Source organism: Sporothrix brasiliensis (assembly GCF_000820605.1).
Source record: "Sporothrix brasiliensis 5110 chromosome Unknown Cont12, whole genome shotgun sequence".
Classification (NCBI taxonomy): domain Eukaryota; kingdom Fungi; phylum Ascomycota; class Sordariomycetes; order Ophiostomatales; family Ophiostomataceae; genus Sporothrix; species Sporothrix brasiliensis.
This window is the reverse complement of record NW_024467131.1, coordinates 555,214-576,252: the sequence shown is the minus strand read 5'-3', so window position 1 is coordinate 576,252 and position 21,039 is coordinate 555,214. Positions and strand designations below refer to the sequence as shown.

The 21,039-nt window shown below is 52.4% G+C and overlaps 8 protein-coding genes across 8 annotated transcripts; 5 read left to right on the top strand and 3 right to left on the bottom strand.

The window, feature by feature from the left end:
- Nucleotides 1-298: 298 nt before the first annotated feature.
- On the bottom strand, nucleotides 299-700 carry SPBR_04015 (uncharacterized protein; the record flags this gene model as incomplete). Its single annotated transcript, XM_040762302.1, has 1 exon — nucleotides 299-700. One exon carries the CDS (start codon nucleotides 698-700, stop codon nucleotides 299-301), a length of 402 nt encoding a protein of 133 aa, XP_040623342.1.
- Nucleotides 701-1,967: 1,267 nt separating this feature from the next.
- SPBR_03904 (uncharacterized protein) lies at nucleotides 1,968-4,583 on the top strand (the record flags this gene model as incomplete). Its single annotated transcript, XM_040762192.1, has 1 exon — nucleotides 1,968-4,583. The coding sequence occupies one exon, from the start codon at nucleotides 1,968-1,970 to the stop codon at nucleotides 4,581-4,583; it is 2,616 nt and encodes an 871-aa protein (XP_040623341.1).
- A 543-nt stretch (nucleotides 4,584-5,126) lies between these two features.
- On the top strand, nucleotides 5,127-6,149 carry SPBR_03976 (uncharacterized protein; the record flags this gene model as incomplete). The annotated part of the gene is made up of 1 exon (XM_040762264.1): nucleotides 5,127-6,149. One exon carries the CDS (start codon nucleotides 5,127-5,129, stop codon nucleotides 6,147-6,149), a length of 1,023 nt encoding a protein of 340 aa, XP_040623340.1.
- A 2,113-nt stretch (nucleotides 6,150-8,262) lies between these two features.
- Nucleotides 8,263-9,522, top strand: SPBR_03957 (uncharacterized protein; the record flags this gene model as incomplete). Its single annotated transcript, XM_040762245.1, has 3 exons — nucleotides 8,263-8,437; nucleotides 8,519-9,230; nucleotides 9,315-9,522. 3 exons carry the CDS (start codon nucleotides 8,263-8,265, stop codon nucleotides 9,520-9,522), a joined length of 1,095 nt encoding a protein of 364 aa, XP_040623339.1.
- Nucleotides 9,523-11,437: 1,915 nt separating this feature from the next.
- On the top strand, nucleotides 11,438-12,721 carry SPBR_03954 (uncharacterized protein; the record flags this gene model as incomplete). Its single annotated transcript, XM_040762242.1, has 1 exon — nucleotides 11,438-12,721. One exon carries the CDS (start codon nucleotides 11,438-11,440, stop codon nucleotides 12,719-12,721), a length of 1,284 nt encoding a protein of 427 aa, XP_040623338.1.
- A 2,221-nt stretch (nucleotides 12,722-14,942) lies between these two features.
- SPBR_04005 (uncharacterized protein) lies at nucleotides 14,943-15,593 on the top strand (the record flags this gene model as incomplete). The annotated part of the gene is made up of 1 exon (XM_040762292.1): nucleotides 14,943-15,593. One exon carries the CDS (start codon nucleotides 14,943-14,945, stop codon nucleotides 15,591-15,593), a length of 651 nt encoding a protein of 216 aa, XP_040623337.1.
- A 1,658-nt stretch (nucleotides 15,594-17,251) lies between these two features.
- SPBR_04006 (uncharacterized protein) lies at nucleotides 17,252-17,892 on the bottom strand (the record flags this gene model as incomplete). The annotated part of the gene is made up of 2 exons (XM_040762293.1): nucleotides 17,252-17,262; nucleotides 17,388-17,892. 2 exons carry the CDS (start codon nucleotides 17,890-17,892, stop codon nucleotides 17,252-17,254), a joined length of 516 nt encoding a protein of 171 aa, XP_040623336.1.
- Nucleotides 17,893-19,660: 1,768 nt separating this feature from the next.
- Nucleotides 19,661-20,619, bottom strand: SPBR_03982 (uncharacterized protein; the record flags this gene model as incomplete). Its single annotated transcript, XM_040762270.1, has 2 exons — nucleotides 19,661-20,528; nucleotides 20,588-20,619. 2 exons carry the CDS (start codon nucleotides 20,617-20,619, stop codon nucleotides 19,661-19,663), a joined length of 900 nt encoding a protein of 299 aa, XP_040623335.1.
- Between the last annotated feature and the right edge of the window lie 420 nt (nucleotides 20,620-21,039).

The window sequence follows — 21,039 nt, the reverse complement described above, 5'->3', positions numbered from 1 at the left end:
ATGTGGTCGTGCCTGACCCTGCCAGTTATTTGTTTTCTTCTGTGTACTGAATATCAATCTCTGCGCTGTTGTTTGAGTACTGTGTACCGGACTGCACGCACAAGTCCTAGGAGGCTCCTAAATGAACTAGTACTCCTGTTTCCGGCATGGTAGACCAAGCACCGCTTGCCCCTTTTCCATTTAAAACATGTTGGGTATTCTTTAGCCGTCATATCTTCTCACAGTCATATTTCAAATAACTCCACTAACATTATCAACTCCCAAAGCTATCTACCCTTGGGAGGTGCATTTGTACCGTCTAGCACGTTAACACCTTGAGTGAGCTCGACCGGCGCCCAACGAGCGACTCGCGCGTCGCCTCCGAAACGCCGGTCACCAAAAGCATTAGACCCGTGCCGCCACGCCATTGGCCGTCCTCCAACGCCTGCGTTAACTCTGTCTCCCAGAAACCTCGCAACGGGCCGTACGGACCTGCCGGTTTCAACCACTTCCACACAGGAACGCGACCATCACGAAAAATATGTTCCAGAACAGCGTACTCTCCGTACGTAGACACGGTATACAGCTGGACCACGTTGTCGCCGCCGTCGCCGTCCGGTAGGCCGTCCGTACCGAGGTCCGTAAAGCCACGGACTATTGTTAGGGCCGTGCCGAACGCCGCGACCGATAGTGGCACAGTGAGCGTGGTAAGCGGCTGCATTAGCGTAAGCGAAGGCGCAGGCGAACCCGAGTGGGGAGCGACCTTGCTGGTAGGCCCTCGGCTATGTAATGTGACGGTAGTGGTCGGGCAGGTTGCTGCCACTCCACTTCCAGGCGACGCGGAAACGCAAGCTACGAAGATCTCATGGCAGTGCTTGTACGTTTTAAGGTCCTAGAGCCGTAGGTCGTCCGCCGCCGCCACCGTCGACGTCGCCGTTGTCGTTGTCGCGTGTTGTAAAGTGGGAACCGCGACCTATTGAGCGTTATAAGTGTGAGAATTGTCAAAGTATTCTACTCCTGACCACACCCAAAAGAAAAAGCCCGCACTACTAGTATGGAGGTATATAAATCACTTACCAACTCGGCCGGCGCTGGCGCCAGGCTATGCTCGTTTTCCGGTAAAGCCATGTGTTTACGGCGTATTGGGGGGCTGCAGGTAATGATTTCGTTTATTCCTCATTTATAATAAAGAAAGGCGAACTTAATTGGCGCGGTGCAGGGAAAGAAGTGACAGACGGGAGAAGAGGGAGAAACGACAGTCGGAATGTATTTATAACCGTCTAAGGTGAGAGGCCATATCACGTGTCGAGTCAGCCTTGTTATAGGAACCAGACTGCTACCACTAAGCCAGCTGACAAAATAAAGAGCTCTAACACGAAAGGCTCGATAACAGCTCTGAAGTATGTTGTACATTCGTACCGTTCTCACACTTGCTGATGCAAAGTGGGGAGCCCTCGTCTCACCTTATTAGTCAGAACCACCAAGGTTCTTTATCGGCTACTTGCTCGGCTCCTTGCTCGGTTATATGGTCTATTAGTTTAGTGGCCAACGGCTAGGGTGTGCTGGTAAGACTGCTCAAAGCCGCTCAACACCTCGTATTCACCCCATGCTAACCCCGGCCGATCGACCGGGAATCTCTTAGCGGCAGTCCAGTCACGCCAGAAAGCAGGCACACGACCAAAGTTACGAACAGAATCGACTGTTTTTCAACTGAAATACATCGCTGGGCAATCCGTCAAAACGGTCTCGGTCTGTGTCCACAGGGAGGTCGACTACAACGACGGCCATGAACAATGGATGTTGTAGAGAGGATTCCTGGGATTGTCTGGGAGCGTTTTCCGATATAGAAGGCCAAGTCGGCTGTTGTCGACAAAATTCACCTCACCTCACCTCAATCGCAATCGCAACGGCTATGCTGCTGCTGATATGTGACAACAGTCTATTGCTAGCAACTTAACTCATGCATACGATCACTCGCCTCCAACACGATGCAGCCGATTGGCAAACGTGCACGGCAGGCATGCATCGCGTGCAACGCGCGGCGCGTCAAGTGCACTGTGACCGAGTCGATGCCGTGTCGGAACTGCCTGGTGGACGGGCAGCGGTGTGAGGTGCGGGAGTCGCGGCGAGGCAAACATCCGAGAAAGCGGACAGCGGCATCCAAGACGGCATCGAAAACAACGTCCATTACGATGTCAACGTCGGCGCCGTCGACGCACGGCGACGAAGTCGCTGCATCTGAAGCCCTGGTCACGTTGCTGAGAGACCACGACAGCAAACGCGACCACGACTACAAACACACAGACGCTGAGCCCCACCACATATCCATCGCGCCTGCGACACCCGTGACGATGCCAGCCGCACGGCATGGTGCCACAAATACCGAAGCGGACGCCGATGCAGAAACATCGTCCGTCTTTTTGGGCGAGTCCAACACGCTACGATACGTCCAAGCTGACGCCGCTGACAACTGTGCCGTTACGCCGCCCGACAGCACGTCACCCAGCAGCACGACCGCTCACCTCCTCCACCAAGTGCCCCAGGCCGACGCGCACGACGTGGAGAGCAAGGCGATGCTGATGATGCAGGGCGGTGACAGAAATGGCGGGCGTCTGAGCGACGGCTGCCGCAGCGGCGGAAACGGCAAGCCGATCTGGGCGGCCGAGCGACGGCGCATCCAGATGCAATTTCTGCAGACAGCCGGTGCCCTCACTGTCCCGCCCGCCGCGACCGTCGACCGGCTGCTCGACGCCTACTTCCGCTGGTTCCACCCGTGCTATGCCGTCGTAGACGAGGCCGACACGCGCCAGAAACAAAAGGCGGGTACACTGTCGCCGCTCCTCCTACAGGCCATGCTCTTTATCGGGGCAATCCATGCGGGCGGTGGCGGCGGCACAACAGAAGATGACGACGACGATAACGGACACAACACGACGCAGCGACAGAAATACATCTACTACAACCGCTGCAAGGACTTGTACGACGCCGACTACGAGCGCGACAAGGTGACTGTCATTCAAGCCGTCTTTCTCATGAGCTTCTGGCGCACGGGGCCCTTTTTGGAAAAAGACACGCGCCACTGGTTGGCGACGGCCATCAGCTTGGCCCAGAGCAAAGCCATGCACCGGTCGACTGTGCGGGTGGCAAGCGTGGTGGCCACGCCGGGGACGACATCGAGCGCAAACGCGGGAACGTCAACGACGACGACGACAGCCGGAGCGCCTGCTCGTCAGCTACGCCAGCTCAAACAGCGGCTCTGGTGGAGCATCTACACGCGGGAGCAGCAGTGTGCCGCCGCGCTCGGACTGCCCAGCCGCATCCGCGACGAAGACTGCGACGTCGCCATGCTGGAGGCCCACGACTTTGAATTTGCATTCGCGGGTGCCGTGCATCATGACGGCATCGCGTTCCAGGTCGGGGCCACCGGGCTTGCACGCATTCTGGGCACCATCATCCGCCAGGGCTACGCACCTGGCCAGGCCCTGACGGCCGCCTGCAAAGCCACGCTCCGCAAAGAGCTGCGGGCATGGAAGCCGCCTCCGCTCGACGCCCACTCGCCGTTCTTGGAGTGCGCGGAGGAATTCTCAGAGACGTGCTCGGAGGATGCGGCCGGCAGCAGCGCCACGCCGTCCACGTTTTACACGCGCCTCCTCCACTTGAGCTACAACAACCTGCTGATTTTGATTTACCGCCCGGCCTACATCAGCCAGAGTGCTTCGCATGCCGCGGAGGGCGAATGCCGCATTGCACTCCACGCCGCCTCGCGGAATTCGCGCATTGTCGAAGACCTCGTGGCTGTTCCGTCTCTTCTGGCCTGCCTGCGGCACGCCCCCGTCCACACCATCACCAACCTGTTCAACACGCTCTGCATGCATACCATTCACCTGCGCCGGCTCGCTGCACAAAGCCGGCCTGGGCAGCCGGGTGCCACTGGTGCCGCCGCTGGTAGGAGCTATGGCACAAGCAGCGGCACGGCCGCGGGCGGTGTTTTGACCATTGCCGAGCACCGCGCCAAGGTCTGCCTGCTCGGCCTACAGGAGCTCCAGCGCACCTGGGACGTCCGCAACTGGATTCTGGAGCTGTTCTTCCGCTACCTGGACCGGTCTACCGCGGCGCGCCTGTCTGTCGGCGCCGGGACCTTTCCGGGAACTAATACCAATACGAGCATGGCCGTCGGCGATCACACTGTACGCGCAGCCACAATGACCGCCACGTCCCCAGCACCGGACTCGGACCGTGCCGGGGTTGTATCCGGGACCGCATCCGGGCCGTGGCCGGCAATGTCCTTGAACAATCCGGCCGACCAATTGTCCTTCTTTGCCTGCATCGATGGCAACGACTGCAATGAGCGGCCTAGTCTCGCATGTGCAGACCCATCGCCAATGAGCGGGTCCGACCTACTCTCCCGCACCCCATGGGCAGAGGCCGTGCCCACGCTAGAAGAACAGCAAATCTACCTCTTCTCGCAGATGGAGACGGACCACCTCACCCTGGGCGAAGGCGGTGGGCTCTGTGGTTATTGGGGGTCGTTGGACAATACCAGTCTGGCTCTGGCGTCCAATGTCGGTGTCGACAGCACGACCGACGTATTGGGGACGGTGTGAGAGGGTGTGATACTACGGTGGACAAACGGGACAGACTGTGGTAGGTGTATGGATGAAGAGGAGGAGGGGAGCATCATGCCATACTCTGTATTGTTTGTTAATTGTCGATTTACTGGGCGACAATCATACGTTGACCAAACTTTGTTTTTTGCCCCGCTGTACGTGCCCTGAAGTAGCCTAAGAGTTGTGCTCCAGCGTTGTGTAAATGTTCTCGCTGGCAGTCCCCGCTCAACTCGGCTACTTGACGCTAGTGACGGCGTTTAGCGAATAAGCCGACTCGGCCAGCGGTGATTGGCGCGGGCGGGCAGTCTACAACAGTACAAAGTACTGTCATAAGGTGATCGTGCCTCCTAATTCAAACACTGTCGTGGCCTCCTTCTGCTTGGAACAGTCTACTGAATCAGCGCCTTTACTGTTACAATGAACTCTACAAGAACAATGCTGCTAATTCGACCAAGGCGGTCCTTCTTGAGGACCGCCTCTGCCGCGAGTCGATATTTCACGACGACGTCGACTCGCCCAAGCGCCAGTAGCAACACAAATATGGCGGCCGCCGAGGCCGCCGAGAGGCTCATGGCCGCCCACGGCACTGCAACCGTCGTCCGTCACCAGTACATCGACGCCAATCAACTGGCCAAAATGGCCTGGACGCTGGGCCGCCCGTCTGTCTCGGGCGTCACTGTGACCGACGATGCCGCCCTGCCCGATGGCACGCCTGTTCCCGCCGGCTATCACCTCGCCTACTTTGCGCCAGGTGGGCTCGAGGCCGATCTGGGTCCGGACGGCACCGACCGCACATTCAACGCGCCAGCACCCTTTACGCGGCGCATGTGGGCCGGCGGGCGCATGGAGTGGACGACGGACACGGTCAGCGGCGGCCGCGACGGCCTGCGCGTGGGCGAGGTGGCCGAAGAGCGCACGCGGCTCGTCAGCGCGACGCCCAAATTGAGCAAGTCGAGCGGCCACGGCATGGTGCTTGTCGAGGTCGAAAAGGAGCTGTGGACGCCCCGAGGGCTGGCCGTCGTGGACCGGCGGTCGTGGATCTTTCAGCCCGCCGTGGCGCCCGACACGGAGACGCTAACGTCAGCATCGACATTGCCAGGCGCCCCGTTTCTGTCATACAAGGGCCCGTCAACCGTCCACGACGTAATGGACTGCACACGCTCGACGGCCGCCTCGGGCGCCGCGAGCATTTCAGAGAACGCCACGGACCTAGTCCGTCACTTTTGCTGGTCGCCCGTCGCACTCTTCCGCTTCTCGGCGCTGACCTTTAACGGCCACAAGATCCACTACAACGAGGACTGGACGCAGAGCATGGAGAAGCAGAATGGCCTGGTCGTGCACGGCCCGCTGAACCTCATCAACTTGCTCAATTACTGGCAAGACGCCACCGGCAACGTCACGGGGCCCCAACGCATCCACTACCGCGCCCTACGGCCCCTCTACGCCGGCGACACGTACCAGATTCGCACACGAGGTAAGACGGCGGGCGAAAGGCCCCGTCCTGTATGGGACGTTGTTGTCCAGAAGAACGGCAAGTACCATATGTCGGCGGAGATCCAGTAGTGTGAGGGGCGCCTGTGGAAACAAGGCGCGGGAAGGATAGGTCGTTGTCTACATCTGCGACTACAGTAGCAAGCCTCAGTACAGTGTATATAGCATCCAGTGCGTGCTGTCAACTGCGAAGAAACTAGGCCGGACGTAGTGAGTGACCGGGAGGATACATCAGTGACAATGCAAGCCAACGGGTGTATGTCCGATGACTAAGCGTGTGTAACACGAGGTGCGCGACACCCTCGAAACGGTTTCTTCTCGGATTCATTTTTTCACATGTATTTTCTGGCACGATAATTTTCAGCAATATTGTTTCGCATCACGCTTACTCGCTTCTGCATTTTCCGTCTGACGCATCTCCAGTCCTCTCATCGACATTGATACCTTCTTGCAAAATGCTCATTCGCTGTGATATCCCGTTTGGTACATTCAAGCCGGTGTCGCTTGTCCCACGACGCAATGGCGTGCTTTGCCACCCAAACGATCGGTCATGTCAATTGTCGACATCGTTATACCCTCGTCTGCTTTCACATAGAGACGCCGCGAGAAGGTGATTAACGACATTGCTACTAGTGTCTCTGTCGCCTAGTTTCTTCATTCGCTGTATGACACACTTAATCGTAGTTGATGTCAGTGACATTAGTGGAGTCAGTAACACGTTTTGAGGCTGTCGTACCTTCCTTACACGGAGTCAAACCGCGTCACTTCGCTGAAAAAGCATCGACCAATCACGTTGTCGGGTTCTTGGACATAGGTTGACTCTGTTTTGTGAAATCAGGAGCCCGTTGGTGATGTACGTACTCGATCGCGCTGGATGATTCAGCTTGTATGGTTCTCTGTGTGGTATATAAAGTTCACCAGATCTTCCCTCGCCTTTTGCATTGACTCTCCCTCTTCTTTGTTTTGAGATTCAGTCTCCGGTGCCTCACTACATACTAATTTGTCCTTTCTCGTCCGTCTTGCAATCTCGATAACATTCGACACCAATTTTGAGTCTCTGCTTAAGTTCATCTCAGCAAGCTTCTCTTTGTGTTTGTGGTTGCGTTGAACCTGAACTCGGACAGGCCTAAACTGGATTTTACTTGATTTTCTTTCTTTCCTCTTCCTCTTCTTCCTGTTTTTGTTCCTCATCTCTTCCTTGTCTTTCTTCGTCGTCATCTTCCTCTTGTTCCTCTTCTTCTTTTTTTCCTTTTTGTCCTCTTTTTATCCCTCTTCTTATCCCTATTTTTTCCGTTATTCCTCTTTCCTTGATCCTACCCCAAACCACGGACTCCACGTCTTGGTCTTGCCAATTACACGGACCATGGCAACCGAAAACATGGATAACATCACCAAGGGGTTCAAGGAGGCAGTATTTTTCAAAAATCCAAACCTATCTACGTCATCGTTTACGACGTCTACGCCGCCGCAGATACAGAACAGCACACATATCCTGGCAGTATGCCCAGTGCAACAGCATTACGCAGGTCACGATATGGATGGCTGGTTCTTGGCCGATTTCTATGCCTTTAACTTGCTATTTAAAGGACTTGGCGCCAGCCAGACTTGGCTTACAGCAGCGGTATGCCCATGCCGTCTCTAGCGCAATACTGATGGACATGTTAACGGTGGCTGACATGTTTATATGCAGGACCCTGCCGCTCTTGTCAAACGGTACGGTAATTACGTTCATGGCAATCCGTACCAGACGCGTAAAGTTGTTCTCAGCAGAAACATTCTCGAAAAAGGCCAAATTACGCCCGTCACTGTCGTGAAACACAAGGACTTAGGCGATACATTTCTAAAACATGTAGCCAAGGTCACGGAAACAGCAAAGCGCACACGGGGCACGGTGCTTCTCATCGTCTGCTGCCACGGACTACCTAACCATGACTTCTCTTTCGGGTCCGGAGAGGGCAGGGGACCGAAAATTTCAATCACGCGCGTGCAGGGTGTCTTGCATCGCTATGTTCCCGTCTGTCTCCTAACCACAGCATGCTACTCGGGAGGGTGGAGCGTCAGTCCGGACATCAACATTAGTACGATGACAGCTGCAGATGTCAAAGAGGAGTCGAACTCATGGACGGCTAGCCAAAGTATCTCAAGATACTCTGGATCTGTTTTTGCGAGCAGCATTATCGACGCTATGAAATCCGCGACCGACGAGCTGGGACAACAAATCACCACACAAGACATGGCCAATGTAGACGAAACTCTCTCGAAGCTCGACAGAAAGTCAGCGAAAAAGCTTGCCACGAAATCGTTTATGGAGTTCTGCAGGTCCGTGCATCTGTCCAGCCATACAATGAACCGCCTAGCCAGTGAGCATTATTTTAAGTTTTCTAGTCAAGACGACGAGTGGGGGATTCCCTGGCATTATTCCATGTCTTCTCCCTTGGCAGATTTTGCCAGCCGTTGGGCCAAGCTGGAAGACTACCCTTACACCGGCAGCGAAGAAGCTAAGGCGAATCTGGATCCGTCGCCAAGCAACCCATCCTTTGGCGCAGCTGGCCCTTCGCGCACAGGCGGAGGCACGACCGCTGGGGCACAGACACGGACAGGACAGCACCACCAAGGCTACAATCAGCCAAGACCGGACACAGTTCCAACAATCCGGTCCGTCAATACGGAACTTCCCGTGCGGCCAAGCCAGTGGCTGTTGCCACTGCAGAAAAATGCCGGTCTCGGGTCTATAGAGGATGCCGCCATGGCCCGACACATCAATCGACTTGTGGATGACATGAAGAACTCGTGTCCAGGAGACCAGCTCCGTGGTTACTGGCACTTGCTGGATGGATTTTATTCCAGATGTGCCGCGTCCGGCCGTAGTACGCTCGAGTACGATAGCGACGACGACGACGACGACAACGACGACGATGGCATCGAGGGCAGCTCTATGGGTATGGCCAACTGGAACCTGTTCTCTATCGTGCAGTACCGGACCACGGCGTCGGATTTTGCAACTCACAGCATTGTGGATGCATTGCAACTACCTCGACCCAATGGCCAGGACTGTCTGCATTGGGACCGCAACGCATGGGTGAACCGCATGGTAGCGGATCCACGGAACAGGGCCGCGAACGGAGCACAACTTGACGTCCGAATGGGGCGGGTGTGGTCCTACCTCTCTAAGCGCTCTTTTTTCGAAATGCTGGCGCCCACGATCGACCAGGGCCCGCACTTTATCCGCTTCCACAGGTATGTGATTGCGGCCATTTTCGAGGCACACCTCGGCAGCGAGGCTGCCGAAAATGCCATCATGGACCAGGTCATCGAAATTCTCAATCGGCATCAAAGCTACTACACGTCTGTCGCCCGGTCGAGCCGCGAGGTGCTGGTGTCGGCGCGTCGGTACCATTCTATTCGGCAGACTCTGAAGCGAAAGTTTCGTCATAGCCGTCGTTAGCAGGTTGATGCACCCACTGCTCTGATGTGCAAGATCGTGTCTCTAAAGCAGGTACTGTTAAGTCTTTGGGTTTTGTTCTTCGCTGGGCGTATGAGTGTCTGTCATTTTGTCTCGTTTTCTGTTTCGTTTGTGCTTCTTTGTCCTCGCTTCCTCTTTTTTTTTACTCGTTTGTCGTCCCGCTGGCCACGAGATTTTTTTTATTTTTTTTGCACTTGTCTGTGGAGGTTTTTTCCATGTATTTATTTTATTTTATTTTGTGAGTTCTTCCGTAGTTGCTTCTTTGTCTTTGAGACAGACGGTGAGAGGCAAATGGGAAAAAGGGAGTTCGTCGAACTAGGTTGCGAACTGGTGACCCGGTTGATGGATAATACGGATAATACTTCCGCATTCTACATATTCAAATTACGCTGACTTTCTTTGTACTATTGCTTTCTCGTGTAGTGAAAGTGACTGCCAAAATAAAACTGTTCAACTTTCAAACATGCCTCGAATCTGACGAACTCATTTTCGTAGTCATCTCTTTAACGCCCTCGCTTGGTTCGCCACCGAAGACAGATCCGGGTTACGAGAGGCAGTCTAAAGCACCTATTGTCCTCTAAGAGACTAGTTTTTTGTTTATATAACATAGCTGTTTATTTTATTACTTTTACTCAATTCGTGTATTGATTAACCAGCAACATTATACTCAAGGTCCAAGGAACCACCGATCGTCCAATTTCGTGATGAAGGTTTGCTGTAATTTATGATTGCCAAGGCTGGAGGATTTGTCATTTCCCGAAGGTTTCTACTAAATTACAGTGAATATTTAAAATGCTAACCTGTTGGTTGATTATGTGGAACTAGCAAGTATGATGTACAGTCATGTCCGTGTTAGTAAGTTTTGTTTCCATCAGTGAATGATACGATGACCGCGTTCACCTGCGCCTATGTCGCGCAGTTTACCACATGTCATGTGATGTTCCAACATTGTAGATAAGGTTCATTTTTTTCAGGTGTCTGTTCAGCTTCGCTTCTCTCGTCCTCCTTCACGTCCTCGCCACGACTGACACTTTGCTTCCATCCTCTCCTCTTTTTCTTCCTGTCGCCAGCTCCCATACAGTTCACAAGAGTGTTCGACCTAGTTTTAACGTCGTTACGCAATTTGTCACCCCGAGATCAGTTTACCGATACTCACAAGAAAGCACAGGATGGAAAAGGACTTGATATTTCGCAACCCGAACTGGTCTGTGCTGTCGTTTCCTGTGTCGACACCACCGCGCATCTCTACCAACACGCATATCCTCGCAGCTTGCCCTATTCCCTTACACAGGGCGGGACACAATGTGGATGGGTGGTTTTATGCCGACCTTTTTGCATTTAATATCCTTTTCAAAGGACTGGGAGCCAGCCAAACCTGGCTAACTGCTGCGGTAAGAACCGAGGTTTGACATCGAGGGGGGTTTAAATGAAAGTAAATGGAGAACTGAAGAGAACTGAAAGATAATGGGAAGAGAACTGATGGAGAACTGACACGTGCGGTATTAAGGACCCTAAGGCACTTGTTGACAAGTACGGGAAGTATGTTCACGGGAACCCTTACCATGACAGAAAGGTTGTCCTCAGCGACGACATCCTTGAAAACAACAGGATTACCCCTGTCGAGGTTGTCGGGGGCTCTAATATGGACGACGTCTTCCTACGTCATGTTGCGAACGTCACGAAGACAGCCAAAAAGACCTTCGGGTCTGTTCTTATCATTGTTTGTAGCCATGGTTTGGAAGGACACGAGTTTGTGTTTGGGTACGGAAGACAGGCACGAACGGTATCGATTACGCGCCTCCAAGGTGTTTTAAACCTTTACGTTTCTGTCTGCCTCCTCACGACGGCATGTTACTCTGGTGGATGGAGCTTGTCACCAGACATCAATGTAAGCACTATGACAGCTGCTCGCGCAGACACGGAATCGTTGTCATGGACAGCATCCCAAAGTATTTCGCGATACTCTGGCTCTGTGTTTGCGAGTTCCATTGTCGACACGCTCCAGTCCGCGACAGACGAGGTGGAGGGACAACTCACCGACCAGGACCGAACCGACGCCGATGCAAAGCTAATGTCTCTGGACAATACGTCGGCTGAAAAGCTCAAGACGAAAACATTCATTGAGCTTTGTCGGTCCGTCCGCCGAGCCTGCAACAAAAGGCATCGCCTCGTTGATCAGCACCGCTTCTCCTTTTCAAGCCAGGATGATGAATGGGGTCTGTCCTGGAACCAGACGACGGCGATCCAGCTGGCATCGTTTGCCCAGCGGTGGGCCAGACTCGAGACCTACCCATACACCGGCAGCGAGCAGTCCAAATCGAATTTAGATCCGTCGCCCAACAACCCAGAATTCGCCAAGATAGGCCCGTCTCAAGCTGGACACCAAGCTTTGGACTGGTACCAAGAGAAAGAACCGACCATCCGGTCCATCAATGCAGCCTTGCCCATCCAACGGAGTCGCAGCCACTCGCAGGACGGCGCTGGACTTGGACCGTTGCACGGCAGCGCGCTCAAAGAGCGGATCAAGAACATTGTGCAATTAATGAAGCAGCAATGCCCCGGTGAAGAGAATGGTGGCTACAACCATATGCTGTATTATTTCATGGATCGATGCGCCATGACCGGACAGAACACGCTGCCGCCGGACCCGGACAGCGGAGGCGTCGGAAGCGAGGACGACCACTGGGACCTACAGGCTATTGTACACTACCGACTGACCGTCGCCGAGCTCGCCGTGTACGGGATCGTGGATGCGCTGCGTCTGCCGCGGCCCAATGGCGAGACGTGTCTGCAGTGGCACCGGTTCGAATGGGAACAAGCCATGATTCAAGATCCTCGCAATACCGTCAGCAATGTTTGGGAACTCGAAAAGGTCCAACGCCGTCTATGGGACTACATGGTAGCCAGGCACGACTTCAAGAAGACAGTGGAGCCCACGCCTGAGCAGGGTCCCAAACTGACGCGCTTTCACAGCTACATCATTGCGGCCATTTTCGAGGCGCATCTGGACAACGAAGCGGCAGAAAACGAAATCATGGACAAAGTCGCCGCGATCCTGTCCGGGCATGAAGAGTATTTCAAACACATTGCGCAGAACGACAAGCACGTCCAAAAAGTGTGGAAGGAGTTTACGGCCTTGGAAACAGCCAAGCCAAAGAAAAGGCGTTCTATACTGCGTTAGGTGGCTGGTTTATGAGTGTTGCGGGAGTGGATATGGCTTTACTTCGATAATCCCTTTCGCTGTGTTTCTTTTCTGAGTCGTTTGTTTTGTCACAAAGCTACTATGGTTGCTTACGTATCTCAAAATTTACTCCTCGCATCGTTGTGTTCCCAGATGGTTAAAGTTGTTACAATTGAAAAATACTATTCAAAATTGAAGTTGAGTGACGTACGCCAGCTGAGCGATCCAGACTCATCCCCAGTGACTTGAAACCTTACGATGGTATGATGATATCGTCTGTCTGAGTAAGGACTCTGGCTGTTGTATGCCACATTGGTATATTGCGGAAATCAAGTCGAATAGTTGTGGTCCAGCACCGTCGTGCAGCCAATTCCTCTCGGCTGCAACGCACGCGAGCGAGTGAAACTAACTAAACGAAAGGATGGGATATTGGTTACAATGCGCACTAAATGATGAAGCTGGGTACATCTCACTGCTATCTTCGTGCCAAACCCTTCGTGTATCAATCGCGATCAGTACGTACCGTCTAACCAAGCCCAAACAAACCCAACCAATCATTTCACACGAACTCAGCGGGTCGGCCGCGCATGCGCTGTCGAGTGTTGGGTGATCACAGTTCCAGTCACATGACCAGATCGTGTAGTACAGTTGGTGGCGTCCTTTCTGGAATGTGATATGCACGTTCTGCACAAATATATTATTATTGAATGCCGACATGTGCTGCTTAATTTAAAAACGTTGTGCTACACAAGTCGTACTTCATGTCGTATTCAAACCAGCGTGGGTGGTGCTGTTTGGTTTTCCGAACCGCTTCAATGTAGCCGTTTTATACCCATTTTTATTCGACACATTAAAAACAGTAAACAGTTGTGTACCGATGCAACATGACGCTGTCAATGCCACAGAACTACATCGATGCATATGCCGGTACACATGTTGGGTATGTTCTAAAAGTCTACCACGGAACACAAGCAGCTGCACCGGAGATATACACGACGTCACAAAACAAACACATCAACTCCGACTTCTACGATGGTCATGTTTGTGTCTGAAAGTTGGAAAATGGCAATACCGGCATATATTCGGTAAAACATCGTCATCCCTTGCTATGGTTGTATCAAAAATGGCACTTTCGTCTAGGCCAATACGGTCCTTCACATACGTTGATGAATGTGGTTTCGTTTACGGAGCACTTGGCCGTGTGTTCACCGAGGCATTTGAATACCGCTAGTTCATAGCAGGGGTACGCACGAAACAATAAACATCCGAGGTGCGTCGACATGCATGCGAAACGTCTTCAACTTTGTTGTCGCCGCTTCGACATCGCCACTATCTTGGTGCTCACATAGGCCACATATGGGAAGCTCCATGATAATGATTCATGTCTCGGCCATTCTCAAATATGGACATTGAGTTGGGAACCTTTTGGTAGCGTATTCAAATCCCAGCCGGCATGTAATTTCTTAGGCTCGGTGAGCTTGGGCAGTTGCGTTGGGTCACTTTGCGCATTCGAGCCCACCCAGCCCAAATATACCCGACCATCGTCGTCCGCCGTTTCAGCATCAAGCCCTGAATAATCTGGCCCGCTTTCGCCTTTTCTCTTCTGGTATCCCCACCGACCCAAACTAGCAACACATTAAAGTTGTCGCCGTTGTTTCTGATCTTCCACCGTTGCCGTTGTGCTCCCCTAACTCCATGCCAGTTTCGTCTGACGACGCCTTTGTCCTTCACATTGGGTATGCATACCCCCGTTCCCGGCTCCCTGGCCCCGCCGCTTGTGTTGTTCTGTTCCTTGACGCCGATTGAGCCAATGGGCATCCCATCCATTCCGGTTGGGGAAAGGGCATCGGTGGCTGTTTTCGAAATTAGACATGTTCCAATATTTACGCTGTACTGGATCGCGAATGGCTCCGAGCGGCTGATAATAAGGGGTGAACAACAACAACAACAGACAACTATCCCCTCGATCGAGTGCCACATGTTTTAAACTTTTTTGTTGATTTGTTTTCACCAACGTCGTATTTTTGAGTGTGACGGTGACAATTGCCATAGGGCTACCCCGTTTTAAAAGGGCGCACTTGCCCCCCTTGCCGTATGTTTGTAAAATCGTCTCCCGTAATCCATATTTTCTTCTTAAAATTATTCTTATTTCGCCGACCAACAGCGGCAATCACAACCAACTCCAAAGCGTCTCGACAAGACAAATACCACCTAAACCACTATGAAGGCCTCTTTCATTCTTGCCGTCGGGCTGACTTGGGTCGGCGCCGCCAAGGGCTCCAGATGCAAGCCGTCTTGGGTCTCTTCGTCTGTGTCGTCGGTGTCGTCGGTGTCGTCGGTGTCGTCGGTGTCGTCGCCGCCAGTCTCGTCGACTGTCTCGTCAGTCTGGTCGATTTCGTCCGTTTCGTCGTCTGCCAGCGCGAGCGCCACCTGCTCCGGCAACTTCATCGTCGACGGCGATTTCTCCAACAAAAGGCTTCCACCTGCCTGGACCGTCTCCGGCACGGGCAATGCCGAGGTGAACCCCAACTGCTACGCCCACGGTGTCAGCTGTGCTCACCTTGAGTCCGGCCACATCTGGGCAGCCATCTCGCACGTCGTGACGACCGTTCCTGGTACCGTCTACGACATCTCCTTCAGCTACTTCATCCTGGCCGCCAGCAAGAACCCGACCCTCACCGTCCTCCAGAACGGTGTGGTCGTCGAGACGATCCAGTTACACGTTGGGCGCACCCATACGTGGATCCAGGCGCCGGTGGTGCAGATTACGGCATCGGGCAGGCATACGACGATTTCGTTTTCCGTCAACGCGGTTCCGGGTGGCGAAGGCAACATTCGGCTCGCCAACATTGGCATGTGTGCTTACTCGTAGGCGTCTGCCGTTGCAAGTCGAAATCTCCACTGGTCTCGCCACGATAACGCCATTTCGACTGTCCCTGTCCATGCCAATATATACACGTTGGTGAAAACCGCAGATTTCTACTTTTATTTTTTTTCGGGTAATACTTTTCGCTGTCTTATCTTCTCAAGTTGAAAGTTAATGTTTCTATTCCGCGTTGAACAGGAGATACTACTTCTACAGGAGTAATGATTACTTTCTGTCTTGTGCATCGCCGTCCAAACTCAGGAGCTTAGTTTTACGTTTTAAGCAATGCAATGTAATTGTTTCACTGCATGGGATAAGCTCAAAATTACGCATCTAATCATAACTGGTCTCCACAGCCTCGAGGCACCCAGGGTCATTCTCTTCACCGTATCTGCGTTACAGGCCTCGATTTCAATAATTTTCGTGTTGGCTTCCTGTGTGGCCCGGGTCGCCGATGCAGGTGCCTTCTCGTTAGAGAGCATCCGCAACATAAACAAATTGAAAAAAGGATTCCTCGTTCCAGCTTTAACTTACTTGCCTTGCTTAATCCAGTGACGATGGTGGCTTTGCTGACAAACAACTGAAGGCACTCCACAGAACACTGCACTTTGACAACCTTTTGCGGGAGATTGAATGCCTATAGCTATATTATCTAATTGAAATTCAATAACAGAAAATATGAAAAAAAAAAAAATTAAATAATAATTTTATTATTAGAATTAGAAACATTATTATTAGCTATTTTTATTTTTGAAATCGTGGAGGCTCGGAAGTATGTGGTGCTACTTGGAAATGACTAAAGCGGGTCTCATGCTTCCCCGTTCGTGCATCAAGGCATTGCAGCACCTACCTCATCACGATGTAGGTCTAAACAGAGTGACACATCACGTGTACGAATAAGAAAGTGACCTCTCAATGTGTTCTCCGTCCGTTTTGCAACACAAAACAGGTACGTTTGTACAGCGAGCGAAACCAGGTGAAGGCGATTTCCTGTACTTTGGGTTGTTGAGCTCCACAAAGCTAGCCCTATTGAACCACTAATACTCTACCATTACAGCCTTGTGGCGGCACTTTTAAAAGATGACGGGTAAGGTAAATAGGCACACTATACAGTTCAAAAGGATGAAACGTGGCGCCCTGTGAGTACCTTTCGAGTGCCAAAGTGACCCACTCGACATGTTTTAACACTTTGTTGCGCTTTTAGTCTTCGTTCGAACGGACGGCAGTTGGGTATTGCAGATCACAAGTGGATTCACAAGTGGACTCACGCAGGCTAAAATTTGGAGATACATGGTTCAACGACTTTTAAAGAAGGACGAATCAAACACCATAATGCTGAAGACAATGGAGAAGGATTAGAAAGAATATACGCACAACTCGGTGTATTATAGCTCAGCTCCGTCAACAAAAGAGGAAAGGTAATGCCCTCGTGTACGAATGGACACATCGGCATGAAGAGATAACATATCAGAAGACACGAGAGAACTACGTTTTGACTACGGCGGGAGTGCAAGGTGACTAAGAAATACTATTGCCGACTAGGTAGTCTTGCAAAAATCAACGATACACGAGTAAAGTTAATCCGCTCGTCGTAAATACCCGACAGACCATTCTCACAGTCCACCCCTTAGATTGCCATTATTGGAGCCCATAATAATCTTCCACTACATGCAGTCTGGGGAAGGAGGGGGGGAGGGGGGACGATTCTTCAGTACCCTTTTCTATATTTGTTTACCCTGAATTTTCGGACAATATTGGTCAATTTGCCGCTGAAAGCAACATAATGATCAAGTGTTGTACAGCGGCGCTGCTTGCCATTGAACGCTGATTCCATGTCAGCCGCAAAGGTCCGCAGCAATTGCAACTCCGTCGCCGTTGGTTTGAACAAGTTGCCACTCTGCTTCTTGAACTCTGCAACAAAACCGGGCAGTTGAAAAAGCTCCACGAATTTGTCGAAATGTATCCAGAGGCTCTCCATGTTTCTCGCGGCGAACTCGACAAATACGTTATGCAGCTCGACATCGCGCGTCGCGGCGTATGCCATCTTGGCTGCCACGATGAAATCGGTAGGTACCCATGCGTTGCTGAGGACGGCACGAATCTCCAAGTTGACTTGCGCACGCAAGGTGGCAACGTCGTAGTAGTCGGCTATGGTGCTCAGTCGCATCAGATCCTGGAGGTCTGACCGTGGCGGCTTTCCGGCAGGTATGGAATCTTCCGTATCAGTCTCGTTTGGCATTTGTTGATCGCACGAACTCTCGCTTCCAAGGATGCCAATTTTCTTGCCGTACATGAACTGGATCATGGTCTCGGAGACATCCAGATCAAAGGCTTCGATCTCAACAACGTTCGATTGTGCTTCCTGCGGAGGTGACACTTAGTAACAATGTTGAAATGTTCAATGTAAATAGCCACCCGGCTGCCGAGTCTTTTTCTACCTTGAAGTTTCCATTGATGGCAGCAGCCAAAACGGGTGACTGGGGGCAAATGATGGCTTTGTGGACTCTGAATTCGCGGCCTTGGCACCGGATCGTGCAGTCACTGTAGGCTCCGGTGTCGATTAGGGAGCTCAAATGGGCTGGCCAGACGATGTTGGCCATTTTCTGGTTATGTCCAATAGACATTGTCTGGATTTTCGACGTGGACGCTTGATTGGGATTGTAGGCTGGCTTAAAGCACGTTCACTGCTGTGTAGGATACCAAATAGGTCAAGGTTATGATATGGTGAGAGGATTCACACGGTAAAAAGCAGGCCACGCACTTCTACTTTTGTATTCAGTTTTGAGTAGGAGCGGACAGTCGCTCTTACCGCTTATTCCTTGTGAATGATATGAAATGAAAATGTCGGAACGCTCACGTGCATATTCGCACAATAGCATTCGCCATTCAATATGGAAAGTACAACACAACCACCATGTCCGTTTTCACCTCTTTCTACCTGTGAATTGTACATAACATATGTTTACATTTGTAGCAGCCATTACAACAAATATCCTGTGCATCCGTCTCTTCCTTCTCTTCACTGTCAGCAGAACGCAGTAGATTCCGCATTTACCATATCGAACTTATGCTGCGTCACTCATATACCCCTTACACGGACAAATATCCTTAAGTATTATTTCATATGTTGAGACTCGGAACAGAATCGACCGCCCAACATGCCTCTCCCGCACATGACTTCCCCGCTCTCGTCTTGAGTGTGTAGCGATTAAACGATTGACCGATAGTCAAACGTTCAAGGCACACAAGGCAGTCATTTCTCCCTAGTCGCCCGTCTTGAGAGCAACGCTTGTCGGCCATTTCTAAGTACGTCTTCGGTGAACAGTGGTATGAAGGATTCTAAGGAATATCACTAATTGTTTGTCTGAATCGTGTAGGAAGCGAAAATAAGCACGATCCATATTGATGGTTTCCCTGTAGAAACGGTTCGGACGATGATGCGCTTCATGTAAGGAGACAAAGACTTGTGGCTCAAGAAACCAACGAGGATTTACAACAGCTACGCCGAATGTACCGAAATCGGGGAGGAATCCCACACTGGTAACGATGAGAGGAAAACAAGGCCTTTGCCACCGATTCGAGTGAATGCAACGCGGATTTCTACCGTGTTGACTAGCTCCGCAAAGCTTATCAACCGCGAAATTGAAGCTGCCTTGGAGATAATTTTGCCCAACAATCTTCGACGAGGCTGCATAGGTTTTTGCTTCGGGGACGGCCGAGAAGGAACTTCATCGGCTCGTCAATCGATGCGCGGCACGTCATGTTCAAACAGATTAGCACAAATTTTGTTGACCTCCCGGGCTAGGAGCGTTGAATAATGTCATAGTCCTACTAAACATGGCTCACACACGTATATTGTCTGTTTGTCTGTTGTTCTGTCGGTCTATGTACTGTCTTTTTAACAACTTTAATAACTCCGCATTGTCTTCATATCGTAGTTTGACTTTGCTCTCCTTCGCTGAACTGGTATATCGAAAAATGCATAGAAAAGAGACGACGGTGCATTGCTACCCAAAGCGCCAGAAATGATCCTCTTCATCCGTACTCCGTATGTGCAACCCAGAGTCTAGAATTTATTCGGTTGTCGGACCTGCTTGCATCTCCGCTTGACGCTGCTTTTCCTCCTTCTCAGCCAGTGCCCGCTCACGGTCCACAATCCCCAGGAGTCCGCGTGCCCGTGCAAGCATGTCCGCTGTCTCCACATTGAGCTGCGCATTGAGGTAGGCAATGGACACGGCAATGGAGCTGCGGTACGTCGGCTCTTCTGCCACGTCTTGGAGGAAGGTGGCCGCCGCTTCTGATTTAGGCTCGCCCGCAGCTTTGCGGGCGGCCGCCTCCTCCATGGTCGCCCGAATCAGGTTCGCCTCCCACGTGTCTTCCTGCCCGGCGAAGGGCATCTCGTCGCGGATCAGTGCGCTGGCAATCTGGGCGCGTCGCCGCCGTTTCTTGCCTTTGAGGCGGATGGCGCGCGACAGGATGGGTGGCTGCGGCTTGCCGAAGCGCAGGAAGGGAATGCCGGTAGCTTCTGTGACAAACTTGGGGACGGGGCGGACACCACCGGGGATGGCGGACAGCGGTCGCGAGGGCGCGCCGGGAACGTATTCGTAGAGTTGCGTCTGAATGCCGTCGTGCGAGACCTTTTCGGTGTTCGGGAGGAGGCGGCGGACAATGACCGGCGGATGGTGGGGGCGACCAAACTCGTCCGTGTCGCCCGTTGTGTCGAGGCCGGCCTCGCGGGCGGCCTTTCTCTCCTTTTTGGCACGCTCCTTTTCGAGTCGCTCGAGCTTGCCACGCAGAGCTTTGGGGGGGCGTGTGGGCGGGGCACGCCGCTCGAGGTACGAGACAATCGACTTGTGTGCAGGCGACTCAGGTGTCCGAGCGGCGTCCAGGAGCTGGATGAACTTGTAACCCGCGTTCAGCGCCACAAAGACAAGCCGCGGGCTGGTGTCGGCACGGTTCTGCTGGAAGGAGTGTCGGACAAAACGGTGGATCGGATGCACATAAGGTTTGTCGGGTGTGCGATACGCGACATGATCAGGGAGTGGAACAAGTCGCGCCCTCTTAACGAGGGCCTTATAAAGGGCAAAGCCTGAGGGTGTGTGAGTGACCAAGGGTCGAATGAAGAACCAGAATCAAAATGTCACAGGAAGCTGCACGTACATGCTGTGCGATGCCGCGAGCTGCGGGCCGGAACAAAGAAGCTCGGCATTCATCTGGCGGCAGCAGAAGGGCGTCCTGGATTTCACGGAGGCGCGCAGGAACGAGAGTGAGGTGGAATTGGTTGAGGCCCGGGCGTGCAGAAAACTTGTGACGTTAGACCACTAAATTCGCCAAAAAGAGCTTGATCAGAGCTTCAAGTGCAGGTCACGTGCAAAATTTACAGCCTCGTCCAGTATCAGATGAACCACAAACACAATTTTAGCACATAACTTGCGATGGCGGCGGCTTGACT